The 17,884-nt window shown below is 41.2% G+C and overlaps 1 protein-coding gene across 2 annotated transcripts in view; it reads right to left on the bottom strand.

Moving 5' to 3' along the window:
- The window catches only part of SLC36A4 (solute carrier family 36 member 4), a 123,151-nt gene extending 105,634 nt beyond the window's left edge, over window positions 1-17,517 (bottom strand). For both annotated transcript variants that reach the window (XM_054809666.1, XM_054809673.1), the window contains exons 1-5: window positions 17,464-17,517; window positions 4,092-4,215; window positions 3,228-3,318; window positions 1,971-2,059; window positions 565-660 (exon numbers count right to left, since the gene is read on the bottom strand). In XM_054809666.1, the coding sequence (XP_054665641.1) occupies window positions 565-660; window positions 1,971-2,059; window positions 3,228-3,318; window positions 4,092-4,215; window positions 17,464-17,491 (428 nt within the window). In that variant the 5' untranslated portion in view covers window positions 17,492-17,517. The remainder of the gene's footprint in view (window positions 1-564; window positions 661-1,970; window positions 2,060-3,227; window positions 3,319-4,091; window positions 4,216-17,463) is intronic.
- Window positions 17,518-17,884: the final 367 nt, after the last annotated feature.

Below are 17,884 nucleotides of genomic sequence, written 5' to 3'. Positions count from 1 at the left end.
AGAGGGATAAAATATTTAAGAGACAACAAGCTATTAATACCTGCATATCATTATTGCAAAATATAGTAAATATCTCTCCATTATCTGTAGGTTATATTTAAACAGGAATCAACGAATTGCTTTGCTTCCTTTCAGGATAAATATATTGAAGTAATTTATATTTGTAGCGTCAACCTCCTCAAAGAGTGAACTCTGATACAGAGAAATGTGTTTACAGTAAAAGAGAATGAAAACTTAAATTACTTCATTACATTAGATGATACAGAATGCATTACACCACATCTCTTCCTACATTACTAAAGAGAATTCTTTCTTCACAGCTCTTATAGACCTAAAAATTGAACTGCCTAACAGAGAGACACACTCCCCAATCCTCCCATGTCACCACTACTAGCTGGCTGCAGGAAGTAACAAATAACACTGCAGAAAAATATTTCAAGCCCGGAGAACACATTCTTAAAGCAGGTAACACCTTAGTAAAAAGGAAATCTCCTAACCATTCCAAGTGAAGCTATTAATTTTTAATAACTAAGTTATTTAAATTAAATTCTAATGCAAACTTACCGTCCCCATGAAGCTCGTTTCTGAAGAGCAGTCAGGGGCCCCACTTCCATGGCACAACTTACTGTATCGCTATATCCCAGTGAGGATTTTTTCATCCTGAAATCAAAGAGTGAAGAAAGAACAGAGTTACTAGAAATGATGAGGGCCTAGGTCCCTACCTTGCCAACACTGGTGGCCTCCCAGGGTTATAATAAGTAATGATCTGTGGCACCATTCTGTGGCTGTTGAGTTTTAGAGGAACAGTTTAGGCTTCTCTCCCCCAGGAAAGGCTGTTCAGCATCCTACAAGCATGTGCACCACAGCGCTGCTTCCCCCTAATTCAAGAGTACTAAATCAGTTTCTTACAGAATGAGTTTCTTGATAAATTAATCCAAAATTAGATTCTTATAATATCAGCTTAAATTCATCTCAAATGTAAAAGTCACAAAGAACTTCATCGGGATTCAACAGATTTTCCTGGACAAGCAGCCAATCACAATTGTTTCAGTGATCTTAGTTTTATGTACATCTTCAAAGGCCATTCAAAACTACAGAGGAAAAAGGGAAGAATTCAGGAATTACAGGATCCCTTCACAGTACAACATCACATTAAACTAGTAAGATAGTTTTTCCAGGGATACAAACAGTTTTGTGTTTCTATTCAGTTCAAAAACTTCATTGCACATTTTAAATATGAGACCCTCCCACTGCTTCTCTTTAACACCTGACAGTAGGATAAAAATGTTTAATAAAAGTCACTATTAATCAAAAAATTCTATCAATTAAATTTGAATAACTGCTTCCCTCCCAGTATTGTACATCTCACTTAGAGGAATATCTAGTGTTCATCTGCTCACTAGCATCATTTTAACGCATCGCTTCAGCACTACAGTTTTCAAGAATCAAGTCACAATCCACAGAGACAGAGCTCGCATGTAATCATGAAAGACATTAACAGCAATTCTTAGTTTACCTTTTATTCCTATAACATATTTATAAACCGGTTGTTTATAAATTGGGCACTTTTCAAAGCTATGAAAATTCAGAAGCTATGAAGAAAGCTATGAAGATAAAGAAGGACTAAAGGACTGAAGCTAAGCAATTAAAAGCAAAATGAGAAAGATCTGATTATTTGTCAGCTAAGACAGGGAACAGTATACTGGGTCATACAAATTAAACCAACTTCATTTTGTGTATGAGCTGAGAAGAAATATGTTTTCACTGTATTAAAGCAGTGTTGCATAAAGCACAGCTATCATTTATAAGCTGCACGACAAGAATTTGAGCGTTGTTTCTTTCATTTACAAGATTCTGATCTGAAGAAACTGCTACAGCATCAGGACATTCTGTAGGCCAAAAATCAGAAAGAGAAAAGAAGAAAAAAATAATACTCAAACTGAGCAACAGAATTAGTAGTTCCACATTACCTCTGACATAGGTAGTGGCTGCAGCGTACCAAGATGTGCATACAATGAACAGATATAATTCCTATGAACACAAGGCTGATTGGTCCAATCTGGTATGGAAAAAAAAAAGGGAGGACATGGGAGATAAACAGAATTTTTCATGAAAATATGCTGGGAGAAAATCTTTACATGCAAAAATTTCACATTATAGCAAATAAATAAAGATTTAAAAATTTTATGCAACTGGATTTTTTTCCCTCTCAGAGGATGACTGGCTGCTGATATTTTATGGCATTTCTTACTTTTAGTTCACTACTTGATTGAAAGCTACTCAGGGGTGATCAAGCCATAAATACCAAATGGGCATGAACATCTTCACTCCTTTAACAGCTTCATTAAGATATATGCCCAAAAAAAAAAAAAAAGGCAAGACAGACATAAGACTGCAAATTTTGCAAAATTTGCAACAGTGGTTTAAATCACTTTAGAGTGGTAACATTAATGATAATAAAGGTTTCTTTACATTAGTAGACTTGATTATGTGCAGTATAAAAAAAAAAAAAAAAGAAAACCACCACAACCCTGGTAACTTCTACAATTACAAGTTATAGACAATTTTCAAATTAAATAATTTGTTTCAGAGTAGAAGTCTGACCAAAAGTTTTCACAGAAGGTACTTGCTTTTCACATGTAACTTTCATTCTTAAACTGAACATCCTGTAATAAAGAACTACAAGATTATTTAGTTAATAAGGTGAATATTTCAACTGATGAAATTTACCCTGTCTTAGGAAATGCATTGTTTGTTACCCAATATAAACTAGCCTGTGCTATACCCTGTTTCTGCAGAAACATGAGATTGATTTAACAAGTTGATGCTGCATCCTAGGACATATAATCTGGCTAGAGAAGCTTGGACAAAGCTAAGAGAACCCCATAATAACAATTCCAATGAGACACTGTAGGAGTCTGAGTGAAACAAAATCTTTTTTCTAACAAAGTTTTTGCTTTTGCCAGAAAAAACACTTTGGCTAAGCAAAAATACAACATATGCTATAAAGTCTTAGGGGTGAAGTGGTAACTTTAAAAAAATAATTAAAAATCTCAATCATCAGCACTAACTTCACTAGGCTAATGAGGAAAAATTGAACATAACTCTGTTGCAGCTGGTAATGACAAACAAAAAGTATCAAGATTTTAGTTTTTCAGGCTCAGACACATATCTGTAGATCTTTCTACATAATTTTTCAAATCTATGAAAAATAATTAAATTCTTACCACAATGCCAGCATTTTTTATTGCAAGTGGAAGACCAAGAAGCCCAGTTCCAATGTTTCCCTTGAGGAGGTGCATAAGTGTTTGTATAAACCTGAGAACAAAAATACAAAAAGTCACATTAGAAGTATGTTGAGGCGGGGGGGGAGAAAAAAGCAAAACCAAAACCACACCCTCTGACATTTATTAATAAAAGGATAAACTGTGAGCTTCAACTAGTTTAAGGTGGTTCAGCTACTTTAAAGAATGTCCAGCACATTCAAACAATGTTCTTATTCATCTTTACATGTGAGCTCCCTCAAATAGAACATACAAGTCTGATTTTCAGTTCCTTCCTTCAGCTTGTGAAAGGTCATTTTCTGTGCAATTTTATTGTTCTTTTGCCTCAAAGTTATCAAGTTTCATCAATGCTATTTTAGAATCAATAACATTCAAAACAATTACCAGCTGCAAATCACATCTGACATCCAAAACTTTATCAAAAGAAAAAAAAACCTTTACAAGTTCTTCTAATTAAATGTTAACAAACAGATTATTTCCAAAGTCTTCTGAAGTCTCTTTACAAAAAAATAAAATCAATCAAAACCTTCTTTAAACAGTGCTTGGATTCTGAGTGACCCCATCACTTTAACAACGGGCACCTTGGAATATTTTACAGCTATTACTAGATATTTGTTAGCTTCCAAAGAACAGAGAACCTATTCAAAATAGCCTGCTTTTTGGAAGAACTATGCAAAGTCCTTATTTATAACCACAAAACTTTACTGCAGATGCAAGAAAAGCCCTTAAGAGTTCAGTAAACTACTCATGAGAAACAAGTTAGAGGCAACCAATTTTATTAAGTTGGTACTTAAGAGTAACACATACGTAATGCCTTCTTCGTTATCAAGCTGGTAATGCTTCTCAACTGGCAGGAAATTATTTTCATGCTCTTCATCTGAGATGCCATCTGAATTTTGTTCATCAATTAAAGGCTTCATTACTTCCATGTCTGTCCAACAGAGTTAACACTATATTAGCATTAGAAACAAACTTAGCATTTACAAGTAAAACACAACTGAAACTTCCCATGTCATGAGGTTTACATGTGTTGCTAACTATAAAGCTGATTTAGGCAGATAGATACACACAGAACAAGTTTACACAGGAAATTCTCTCTCTTTAAAGTGGCACACCATCTCATTATCATTATCATTATTATTGCCAAACACACAGTTGTTCATTAAGAAAAACAACTATGTATCATCAAAATGTTGATGGATTAGATCATTTTGCAAGCTAATACAACATAAAGCGAAACAGAAAAGTCATCCATTGTTACAAAAGGATGAGATTCATCTTACCCACCATGACCTACTGCAAAACTAAGCATTTAGGCTACTCTGATCAGTGGTGAGCAAGGGCACTCCCCAGAGTCATCCCACCCTAAAACAGATAGGTAAGACAGGTACTGCAGAAGATGTCTCCAGCCACTGGCAAGAGAACCAAGATAAAGGAATCAGGCTGCATGGTCTGAAAGCTGCAATTTCATGAACCTTTTACAATAGCATAAACTGCCACCGCAGTCAACAAATGCAATTCCACCATCCAGCTAAATAACAACGCCAAGCAATAGCAAGCAGCCAGTAGTGAATAAAATTGCGTTTCAGGCAAAACTAACAGCTTACGCCAGTTTAATGTTGATTAAATTATAACCATTTTTAAATTACTACAGTTAAGCAAAACAAATCCTGCCAAGAGCAAAAAGATTATTTATCTTACACTTGCCTACCACAGCATCCATTCATAAAATGTGTTGAGTAAGTCTCCACTTCCATCATTTTCACAAAAAAAAAAATCCCTGTATTTTTAACATTTCCTATTTAAAAAAAAAGGGTATTTCTAAGTGTACAAGAGCACACCTTCACTAGGAACAAGCCAAACTACCAGTGTGCAGAGTCTGTGATCACATGAGATTCAACAACATATAAAAGAAACCACTTTTAAATTACTTTTCCGGTTTTGACTCCATCACATTTTGTAGGATGTTGCTTGTCATGCTAAACAATAATGACAACATGCAGCAAGTCAGGTTCCAATTTAGCAGTATGAGGGGACCAGCATAACTTTTAGGACCAACAGCACTGGTAGCAGCAACTGCTCAGTCAAGAGAGAAAAGTTAATTTCTCGTCTTCCATTCCAGCCTGATACTGAAATGCTTGATATATACATACATCCACACTGCTTACCACGCAACCACATCACAGTCAGAAGACTCTGAATTTTATAGACATCCCATTTCACTGTTCTCCCAACTTCCTGATCCTTCTTATCACAAAGGTAGTTCTTTAAGAACAGATCTAGACACAGTCGAGCATTCCCCTCATTTTTTAAGTAATAAGAAGCTTTCTCAGACAAGGTATTCCTCTCCATCTGCCCATGCTTAAACCCATCCAGTCATCCAAGTGTTATCATTATCCCAGCTCTGATAATTATTTAACTTAATTTCATGTCTAGAAGTGCTAAGCAACTCATTGCTCTGCAGAAACAAAGTAAGAAAACACTGCCCTAAAGAGTTTACAATCTAATCATCCTCAGTTCACCTACTGTGTTATTATTTAAAGGGGTTTTTTTAAACCATTTGTCATTTGTAACATTTCCTGTGAAGTAGTTTTGTAGCTTACTGAAAGACTGCTTTAGAGTGGACTGTCCTTAAACAAGATTAGTTTTGGGTGGTTTTTATAGTTTATTCTGTCATCTATGTAAATACCAGTCCTGATTATTTCAGTACATTCCACAAACACATATGAAATATTGTACCAAGTAAGCCCAAAGCAAAATACACATATCTGCAATAACTGGTAGATTTAATTCACAGTAGAAATATCTTATAAAAAAAAAAACAATCCACAAAAATTTAAAGCACTACAGAACAAGATTTCAGTATCAAAATCTTTAACAGCAAGAAATTTTAAAGATATTTAGAGAAGGTTCAAAAAAGTTCAAGTCTGTTTTTCTTAGTTACCAGTATTCCATCAGACACCATCAAAGAAGTTACCTCCCACTTTGTCACCAAAGAACAGCACAATCAGACTGGAAAAATGCACTAATTTTTTTCTGGGTTCTACTGTGACAGGAAAATAAAAGAGCAGCTATTTAGAAACTAATGCTTAGCATCTATCTAAATTCTAGGTTACATCATTAAAAAAAATAAATGTTTCTTCCCTGTATACACTAGAGAGATACACAAATCAGTTCTTATTTTCTGCTCTACCATTACAAAATAAATAGAACAAAAATGTTTGCTATACTCTCCCTAGACTCTTGACCAAGACAACCTGAGCATGTATACATTCACGCTCACAGAGCGTACTTTAATCCAGAACTCGCCTTCCTTGCTTTCAGGATCTTCAACTTCATCATCCATTGTCACTGCAGCCAAGGCTGCTGTCCATTTTCTTCCATATTCATGAGTAGCAGAACCAGCAGCGCATTTTCCCTAGTTGGCTCATTGAGCACTTGCATGAAAGACATCATCCTACAAGCACTCCAGAAAAATCCTCAATTCCTTGGGTCCTGCCACATTGCCCCCCTAGGAGGTATTAGGTGGTAAATGTCACCCATGAGAACCAGGACCTGTGAACAGAAGGCTTCTTCCAGTTGTTTAAAGAAGGCTTCATCCATCTCTTCTTCCCGACTTGGTGATCTGTAGCAGTGTGTTGGGTTTGCGTGGCAAGGTTTTGGTGGCGGGGGGGATACAGGGGTGGCTTCTGTGAGAAGCTGCTGGAAGCTTCCCCTGTGTCTGACAGAGCCAATGCCAGCCGGCTCTAAGATGGACCCGCCGCTGGCCAAGGCCAAGCCCATCAGCGCCTCTGTGATAACATATTTAAGAAGAAGAAAAACACTTAGAGAGAGAGAGCTTTTGCAGCCGGAGAGAGGAGTGATAAGATGTAAGAAACTCTGCAGACACCAAGGTCAGTGCAGATGGAGGGGGAGGAGGAGCTCCAGGCGCCGGAGCAGAGATCCCCCTGCAGCCCGTGGAGAAGGCCATGGTGAAGCAGGCTGTCCCCCTGCAGCCCATGGAGGAAGGAGGAGGGGGTGTAGAGATTCCACCTGCAGCCCGTGGAGGACCCCACGCTGGAGCAGGTGGAGGCACCTGAAGGAGGCTGTGGCCCCATGGGAAGCCCACGCTGGAGCAAGTTCCAGGCCGGACCGGTGGACCCGTGAAGAGGGGAGCCCACGCCAGGGCAGGTTTGCTGGCAGGACTTGTGACCCCATGGGGGATCCCACGCTGGAGCAGTTTGCTCCTGAAGGTCTGCACCCTGTGAGAGGAACTCCATGCTGGAGCAGGGGAACGATGAGAGGAGTCCTCCCCCTGAGGAGAAAGAAGCGGCAGAAACACCGTGAGATGAACTGACCGTAACCCCCACTCCCCGTCCCCCTGTGCCGCTGAGGGGGGGAAGGTTGAAGCTGGGAGTGAAGTTGAGCCCGGGAAGATGGGAGGGGTGGGGGGAAGTGTTTTAAGAGTTGATTTTATTTTCTCGTTCCTCTACTCTGTTTTGCCTAGTAATAAATTAGATGAATTCCCTCTCTAAGTTCGGTCTGTTTTGCTTGTGACGATAATTAGTGAGTGATCTCTCCCTGTCCTTATCTCGACCTACAAGCATTTCGTTATGCCTTTTCTCCCCTGTTTCGTGAATGAGGGGAGTGAGAGAGTGGCTCTGGTGGGCACCTGGCCCCCAGCCAGGCTCAACCCACCACAAGCAGACACATTTCCATTCCCCTGGTTGGCCTTACGTCTGATCTTGAGCCATAAGCTCATTTGTCCAACACAATAGTTGATTGATTATGAGAAAAAGCAAAGCATTGTTGAATGTAAGAATTAATGGAACAGAAGGAGGATATATGCAGGGCAGATAATACGTGCTGTCCTGATTTACTTAAATTTGCTGTATTTGTCATGGAAGACCAAGAAGAACAGAATGACAGATAACCCATGAAACGGAGAGGGTGCTCTCTTTCCAGACTGAATCATGATTCAAAGAGAAGCCAGCCTCTTCACCTATACAACTGAATGCCTGACCATTACCCCTTTTCTTCATCTTTTCCTCATTTGACTTACATCCTGCACTTTGTTCTGGAGCGAGATGATGGCAGCAATGAAAACATAAGAATTCTCAAAGAGGCAGGAAGAAAGCTCACACTAGAAAATATACGCCAGCGATCCACTTCAAAAAGCCAGCCTCTTCCCCAGCTGATGAGCCTGTTCCTGCCTCTCCATCTTTCATGCCGTACATACTGTCCTTGTACATTTAAATTCTTAAGTCCCTTCATGTATCACCACTTCCAACGAATCAATTCTTGTGGGGAAAAAAACCCCTTTGCTATCTATCAGTAACCACCATGCTTTTCAGGGATGCCTCCTGGAGAAACAGCAGGACATTTGGGTAGTAGACCAATATTCTGCCTGCTACTGATAATGGTAAACGTGAGCTTTAAGGAGATGTCTACATGAGCATGATGGAGTTTTAACGAAGTATATTTCACACAGAATTGTCACCATACAATTTACTCCTCAAGATTGCAACCAATCATGTGACCCACTATACTGACTCAAAAGGATAACCAGCTTCCCCACTGTGTTGGGTTTGCATGGCAAGGTTTTGGTAGCTGGGGGGGATACAGGGGTGGCTTCTGTGAGAAGCTGCTAGAAGCTTCCCCTCTGTCTGACAGAGCCAATGCCAGCCGGCTCTAAGACGGACCCGCCGCTGGCCAAGGCCAAGCCAATCAGCGCCTCTGTGATAACATACTTAAGAGAAAAAAAAACAGTTAGAGAGAGCTTTTGCAGCCAGAGAGAGGAGTGAGAAGATGTAAGAAACTCTGCAGACACCAAGGTCAGTGCAGGAGGGGCAGGAGGTGCTCCAGGTGCTGGAGCAGAGATCCCCCTGCAGCCCATGGTGAAGGCCATGGTGAAGCAGGCTGTCCCCCTGCAGCCCATGGAGGAAGGATGAGGGGGTGTAGAGATTCCACCTGCAGCCCGTGGAGGACCCCACGCTGGAGCAGGTTGAGGCACCTGAAGGAGGCTGTGGCCCCATGGGAAGCCCACGCTGGAGCAAGCTCCTGGCAGGACCTGTGGCCCCGTGGAGAGAGAAGCCCACGCCAGAGCAGGTTTGCTGGCAGGACTTGTGACCCCATGGGGGACCCATGCTGGAGCAGTCTGCTCCTGAAGGTCTGCACCCTGTGGGAAAGACCCACGCTGGAGCAGCTGGTGAAGAACTGTAGCCCATGGGAGAGACCCACGTTAGAGAAGTTCGTTAAGGACTGTCCCTGTGAAAGGGACTCCATGCTGGAGCAGGGGAACGATGAGAGGAGTCCTCCCCCTGAGGAGGAAGGAGCAGCAGAAACAATGTGTGATCAACTGACCACAACCCCCATTCCCCATCCCCCTGTGCCACTGAGGGGGGGGGAGGTTGAAGCCGGGAGTGAAGTTGAACCTTTTAAAGATCATCTTCTTCCACCCCCCAACCCCTGGCCATGGGCTGGGACACCCTCCACTAGACCAGGTTGCTCAAAGCCCCGTCCAACGTGACCTTGAATGCTCCCAATGATGGGGCATCCACAACTTCTCTGGGAAACCTGTGCCAGTGTCTTACCACCCACAGTCTAAAAATTTCCTCCTTACGTCCAATCTAAATCTCCTATCTCTCAATTTAAAACCGTTGCACCTTCTCCTGTCACTACAGGCCCTGGTAATAGTCCCTGTCCAGATTTCTTGTAGGCTCCTTCAGGTAACTGGAAGGCTGCTCTAAGGTCTCCTCATAGCCTTCTCTTCTCCAGGCTGAACAATCCCAATTTCTCAGCCTGCCCTCATTGGAGAGGTGCTCCAGCCCTCTGATCATCTTTGTGGCCTCCTCTGGACTCGCTCCAACAGCTCCATGTCCTTCTTGTACTGGGGAACCCAGAGCTGGATGCAGTACTCCAGGTGGGGTCTCACGAATGCTGAGCAGAGGAAGATAACGTATAGTGGCAATTTTATACCATTTCCTAAACTAACAGCACTATCGTAATAGTCCTTTTTTAAAATTTGCATGAGGAGAGGTTTTGCATTTTGAATCATATACTGCTGGAACAGTGAGTAAAATTTCCCCTCCATAAGCAAAAACTATTGCTACGCGTGAGTCACATATACTAACCTTTACTGGCCTTGAATTTTTGTGATGGAATATTTTGTCCTCATGCTATTTCTCGAGCTTTCACTTAAATGATTTTCCATACAAATGATCTTCAAGCATACACAACCTTTACAACATGTTCTTTTTCCTTCTTTTCATTCTCTGCTGGATCCACTAAATTATCTCCATATCAAAATAACAAATACTTTGGGTTGGATTGTTTTCACCTTTGTGCATTAGCCTCCATGACATTACATTTCTTCTCAGCCTCATAACTATTCATTTTTTCTGCACACCGTACAAACATTTTAAAAGTCTGTTTTGTAACTTCTGTTTACGCCTTTTGGTATATGCCATTCTGTACTTGAACTCTTCTCCAGACAGTCTGCCATTTCAAGAGTCGCTGACAAGATTCAGGAAGACCCATAAAACTGCCAAAAATCACAGTGGAGTTCTCTGATCTGCAGCACAGCACACAGCCTCACAATTGAGAAAAACAACTGTAAGCATGTGCTCTTGGTATATTTTCTTATTCCAACTTTAGATTGCTTCAAGCACAGTTGTGCTCCTTCTTCATGGCAAGGTCTTCATCTTAACCCAAAAGGAAGGCAAAGGTGAATTTAATATAGCAGCATTTTTAACTTAAGCCACCTAAGTACCTGACTATCCTTTCAGAGAAAAAATGGTGTCTAAATATGTTTATGATGATGGTTTGAATATTTTTTTCCAAGTCCTGGGGAGCTATAAGCTACATATTTTTTAGTATCTGTTTTCCCACATGATTCTGCTATTTTATTAGTGTCACTTATGCAACAGAACATCCCAATTTCATACTCAATTGCCTTCCCAGCTGAAAGCCGTGAGCTATCACTGATAACGACAGAAAAGCAATGCATCATAAAAAACATTTACTTTGAAAACCACATTAAAGTTTTATTTACGAAGTGGCTCGATGTACAAAGCAACACATTTCATATAAAGCTTGAGTCCCAGTAGCAGGGAACATCCTATTTGGAAGGAGCAGCTGCTATTCCATAGTCACTATGTGCAAGAACTGAAAATTTTCTGCACACAGACCGCTTTCTGTTACATATTAGTTACCTACATTCTGCTTTCAGTACACGTCATGCTAAGCTGTCCATCATCATTGGGCTACGGCTTGAAATGAATGAAGACTTGAATGTTAATAGAAGTTAATAGCATGGCAGGATGTTAAGCATTTCTTTAAATGTGCTTCTTTCAAACACAGCTAAGCGGAAGCCAGACTATTCCTGTGCCAAGCCAGTAAGTGTCAAAACAATGCTTTTACAGGGAATTTCCTGATGTTGAGAACTTAGCACCAGCTGTTCCAGAGAGAAGGGAAGATTTCACCTTACTTAAACGTTTAAAATGGTCTATTTGACCACAGAGAAACAAGGCAATTTCCCCCAAATGTCCCACTAAAAGCTTTTTAAAGTTGCATTCAATTAAAACAAACATCTGTATATGTTTCTTTTTACAGATACAATCTTTGCCAACATTCATTCCACAGTATTTGCATTATGTAACTGATTTTATTGCTATTAGTTTAGCACACTCCTGTAACTAAACATAAAACTTCTAAAAATGCTGATCAAATTGATAATCCTTAAAAGAAAAGAAAAAAAAGTTCATCTAATTCATCTCAAAAATACAACCAGGCCTTCCAAAGTTCAAAAACCATTGCCATCAGCTTTTCTCTGAGGTAGCAGCTGGTTACAACAGCAGCAAAACCGCACACAAGTAAAACACAGTAAGAGGTTTAATTAATTATCTTCTATGACTGGCCTTTTTTACCAGATGAGAAACATTTATTTTAACGCAGTTATTACGCAGAAATTTATTTTTCTGAGTATATAACTGGAAACAAAGAAATTCTTTTTTTAAAGACAAGAATCAAAGCAACAAATTTGAACTTAATATAAACAACAATAATAAAAAAACATTACTACTGTTCAATACAGTACCCCATAAAACACAAATTAAAGTTATATGTCCTTTATGTGTATAGGTTATAGTAAGTCTTGAGAAATTTTGTGTACTGCTACAGACTAAATCTCTTGTCTCTAAAATATATTTGCAGGTCAGCAGAAAAAAAAAAAAAAGAAAAAAAAGTAGAAATCCAAGACATAAAGGTTAGCTTCTGAAGAAATTGAATCCAGACTGAAAGAATCTGATTTCAGATCAAGCACCCAGTAGAAGGCTGCGCCTGTAAAACTCCACAGAATAATCCTTTAAAATCTACATCTATTTATTTTTTTTGTCTTATGGGACCAGTTCATAACCATAACAGTACCTTCAAATCTCTTCAACCACCCTTTAGCATACAAGTCCTGGACAACAGCTACAGACAGAACTGGAATAGATTAGGTCAACTATTTACCCATGTTCCCAGAAATAGCTTAAATTAGACCTCAGAATATCTGCTTCCTATCTGTAACACTAAGGCTGGCAGTTTGCTGATCCTATTCTAACATAATAGCTCATTTCAGAATAAATTCCACTAGAAGAGTTTTAAAACACAAGTAACAGCAATCAGCACCAACTCATATTGTGGTAACTATACCTACTACAGGTTCCTCTGAAATACTGCATTATATAAAGTATTCCAACAATGCTATTTGGTCACTATTCTAGCCATATAAATGCTCATTAATTGCCTCTTTTCTCCATCGTTCCTCCTTTATCCCATGACTGGTGTATAGCTTGACCTAAGACGTGAATCTGTTAACAGTAATGGTACTGGGACGTAATTAAAAGTTTGGATCATGCAAATTTCTAAGGATGGGTTTTCATTTTATAATAGATCTCTACCTTTGGAACACTGTGGCTATGTCCCTACTGCACAGTCCATACTCACACTGACATCCAGATTTGTGTAACACCCAAATTTAATGGATTCAAACTTGTGGTTTGAGGAAGGGCTTTGCATACTGGACCTAGCCTGAAATTAACTATTCTGGAAAGTCCACAGCCACTGCCAAAAAATTGGCATACAATGCACACATTGACTGATTTTTTCCTAGAAAGGTCCAGTACATGCAGTTTAAACACGACCTCAAAACTCCAGCGACAAGAACAGCATATGCACTGCCATACCTCAATCAGAGATGAAGTTGGCTGCCTGCTGTCTCACAAAGCACGTGGTGCAGAGCACACTTCAGCCTGCCTTAGGTCCATGCTCCACCAAGCTGTGCAGACAGCATCCAAACACCACACACTATTAACGATCTGATCCAACCCAGCGTTCAGTCACAGGACTCACTGAAAATTTTGCACCAGCTTTATTCAGCACAACTAACAATGAGGAAATTCCCTTCTACACACCCTTTTGGTTTTACTTAGCCAAAGTGCCAGTTGATTTTCAGCCCTGTCTTTCCTTCAGCTAATACAAATTTCTCTTCTCCTCGTGCCACCACAAAAATCTTTTCAGATCAAATGCTGTCTTCAGATCATCTTGAACAGTTATTTAAGTATTTGTCATTGTTTCTACTTTCTTCTGTGAATACCCATGTCAGCAGGATGCCAAAAAGCTCTACAAGTACTGCTACTATCTAGCAAGGCAACACAAAGAGCATTTCAACTTCTCCCAGAATTACCACTGCAACGTTAAACTGATTCCTTAACCCACTGGAGAGATAAATCACTGATTCATCACAGCTACGTGTCACACTACAATCATGCATAAATGTCCACGCTGTATCCTCAAAGACTTCTGAAGAATTTCAGTCACTAGTCAACCATGAGTTACATAGTGAACTTAAATCTGTAGTGTTTAAATTGTTATGACCAGTATTTCCAGTTTTGTATCTTCCAGTATATTTTTCTATCTCCTAGAATTTGCTAGCATCTTGCCAACATTTATGGACGTACTGCCAAAGAAACCTCTGAACTGTTACTAAAGGTACTTAATTCTAAAGCTTTTGTAGCACACTCAAGTAATCCTTTGGTTCAAAAGCTCTGCAAAGCAATGAATTTTCACTGGGAACTTTAGTTAATTTTTCCATACTGCTCAAGCAATTAACACTTCCAAAATTAACTGAACCACAAGTGCTAAAACTGATCTCCATCATTTTCATTTTATGGGCAAAACAAAGGCAAAAGGATCAAGCAGTTTGCCGGGGCTGCACAGCAAGTTAAAGGCAAAGGAGATACTAAAAACAAAAGCAAATACAATCTCCCATTGTTCCTTTGGAGGTCACCTCCCTGACAAACTCCTATCTAAAACCCCGTTTCCAAATCTAATTTAGCAATATGATGGGTTTTTTTTCCTTGAGGGTTTTGAAGTCAGTGTCATCAAATAGAAATAAATTGGATTTGACATACAAGCATAAAAAGATTTGAGGGACAGGATATAGCTTATCATTGTTTATGTCAGCTGGTTTTACTCATTTATGGGAGAAGGAACATACAGGTCTTGTTGGAGCACCACTTCACATGTTTATTAAACGCTTGTCAAAAAGCAGTAGGCAAAGGGGATCTTGTAGATACTTCACTGCTCAGTCACAGCTTCTACACAAGAACATGCTAACGTGGCCAGAAATGCAGCACAAGAATCACAGTCCTGTGAAATGTGTTTATTAAATAGAGGGTGACCCACTGCCTCTGTAATAAGGATTCAGTTTTATAAGCAGCTGTTTAGACTGCTGTATAAAAGAGAAAATCAGAACCACATAATCTTTGCACCAGCCTAAAATGTGGGTTTATGCTAATATTTTCTCACAGGCTACAGAATGCCATATTCATGACCCAGAGGGCATGCCCAGAGCCTCTGTCACCTAACCAAGCCTGTGGCTGCTCTTATGGGACAAGATTAGCGATCACATCTCTGAATAGCAGAGCTTTTCCATTCAGCGTTCTGAGCCAGGGCTCGCAAGAAAAAATTAGTTACAAAGAAAACATTGTCACTAATTATTTTCAGAATCCGCAAATGGCTCAGTAAGCAGCTTGCTGCATAACTCTGTTACTCCCTCAACCACAGAGAGAAATACCTGTTTCTCCACTCCTTAAACTTCAGGCTATAAATAATGTTCCCAGCATTTCTCCAGAAGGCATCAAACTGTAAAGTACAGTGCTGTCCACCAAACCCATGTGAATCTGGCAGGATCGCCACATTACTCAGTCACGTGCTTCCACAACCGCCGAAGAAATGACGGATCAACACAAAGTGACTATGAATGGTAGTGCTAGGGGCATGCTTGTCAAGACTGAAGAATTTTTGTAGCTTTTTCTAGTTCAAGGGAGAAGCCAGCAGATAGTCCCATTCAACCATACACAAGCCAGCTCCTTTTTTACTTTCCACTACCGCAACTCCTACTGAACACAAGAGACACAAGAACAAACAAAAAAACCTCAAACCAAAATCTATTTTCCAGAATGTGAATTAAAAGGGAAAACGCGTCTCATTTATTAAATATTAATAATTACATTTTCCAGAATAGTAAAAGTTAGCATTAGCTTTTGTTGTGTTTGTTTGTTTTTCAAGAACTTTAAAGGTATGCTTGGTGTAGTTATTTGAATCACTCTGTTTTTCTGTGGAAAATATATCTTTGTGTCATTTATTTCTCTTCATTACAGACTGTAACTTAATAAATTAGATTTATTTTGCTTTATGGTAGAATTTATTAATCTTGAGAACAGTTATTTCTAAACAAATGCTGAAAGCCAATAACACCACTCAGTAAGCAGGAAGAACTGTTTGCTTCTGCATCGTACTGTCAAATGCAGAAGGCTAATAAAACATCTGAATTATTAAACCAGAGGGCACACAGGTCTCTGTAGTTTATTATACACTTTCAGAGGAGTGCTTTTACCCCAGCCCACAATGGATCATTTATTTGGAAAGATGTTAAATAACCCACTGTTCTGTCTAGACCAAGCTACACATTTCAACATGATTAACACACTTTCAAGTGCTAACACATTGGTAAGATTTACATTTTATTAAGTATTTGATAGGACCAAATCATGTAAAATCTTCTGAAATCTTACCAGGTGTTGACCTACATTTTTAAACAGTTAATCCCATAAAAAAAGTTCTGGTTCTAACGTTTCTAACAGAGAAACTGTCAGATCTCTAAACCTTTGCAAGAAGAAGCTAACATTACTTTCTGCCACCTTTGCTTTGGAGGTGACAATCTCTCATTGCAAGATGGATCAGCCTTTGGGACAATAAAATCTGAAGCACATCTCCTGCTTCCCATCATTACCACTGGACAGGACAAATTCTTGAGATTACAGTGGAATACAGCTTTGAGATGAGACTTTCAGTCTGCCCAGCCCAGAATCAGTTATAATTTATAACTAAACCTGCTATGAGTTGCCTCTTGTCCACCTACGGATAGACAAGAGAACCTTTATGTGCCCTCCCACACTCAGATTTAAAGGTCCGAAGACTAACCTCTAATAAATACAGCTAATATATCAACACACAAAAAACCTACAACCTGTCACGGCAGATAAAAACACCACCTAACGATGCAAAGAGAAAGCATTCCCTAAACTTCTATACAAGATCGTGACTTCCCAACGAAACCAAGAGCCAGCCAGGTGAGACTAACGCCTTCAGAGACCCGTCCCTGCCTCCCGGAGCGGCGGGTTTCAGCGAAGCGGGGCCGCGGCCTGCCCTGCGCCCGGCGTGGAGAGCCCCCGGCCGAGTCTCCTTCTTTGAGGAGACCGCGGCGGGAGGAGAGACCCCGCGGTCCCTGCGCCGCGCTCCGCTTCCCTCAGCCCCGCCCAGCCCCAGGTACCGCCGGGCCGGCTCCGGGGCGCTCAGCCCTCGCCGCCCGCCTCCCTCGCACCGCGCCGGGGAGGCCGGGGCCGCCTGGAGCGGAGGAGCGAGAGGACAGAACCCACCCCTCCCCCAAGTGGGATGGTTCATCCCACCCGCCCCGATGCGCTGAGCGCTGCAGCGCATCCCCCGTGGGCCGAACCATTCCGCCTCGAGGGGAGGGGGGTGCAAGTTGGCCGTTCTTCACGCTCACGCCCCCTCCTCCTCTCCGCTCCGCAGCGAGCCGCCATCCCGCTGCCCCTCAGCAGCCCCCGCCACCGGGCCGCACGGCACGCCTCACCCAGCTCCTCCCCACCCGCGCCGTCCATCTCCCCGCCGGCTCTCCGCTCGCCCTTCCGCCAATGTGGAGCCGGCCGGCGAGGCGCTGCGCATGCGCCCCGCCCCACGGGTCGCGCGCCGCGGGAGCGAACCATAGATAGCGGCTGGAAAGACAAGCCCAGCACAGGGCAGAGTGGGTGTTGGTCCTCCAGGCAGGGTGTGGAGTGGGCAGCCGTGTTGAGCTCGTTGACGCCTCCTGATTTATGTTCTGCGCTTTCCTCTGTGCCCTGGCGCAGCAGCAGCCCTGCTGGTGGGTGCCCGGTTAAAGCATCTGCCCTTTCAAATACCTGAGCGTGAGCAAGGCCTGTCCCTGTCCTGAAACCAGGACACCTTGCCTGGGCTGGTCTTTGCGAGTCAGCTTCACGGCGGGTGTCCGTGGCAGG

This window comes from Grus americana, chromosome 1 (assembly GCF_028858705.1).
Source record: "Grus americana isolate bGruAme1 chromosome 1, bGruAme1.mat, whole genome shotgun sequence".
Lineage (NCBI taxonomy): Eukaryota > Metazoa > Chordata > Aves > Gruiformes > Gruidae > Grus > Grus americana.
The sequence above is the reverse complement of the archived record's forward strand: the minus strand, read 5'-3'. Positions and strand labels throughout refer to the sequence as shown.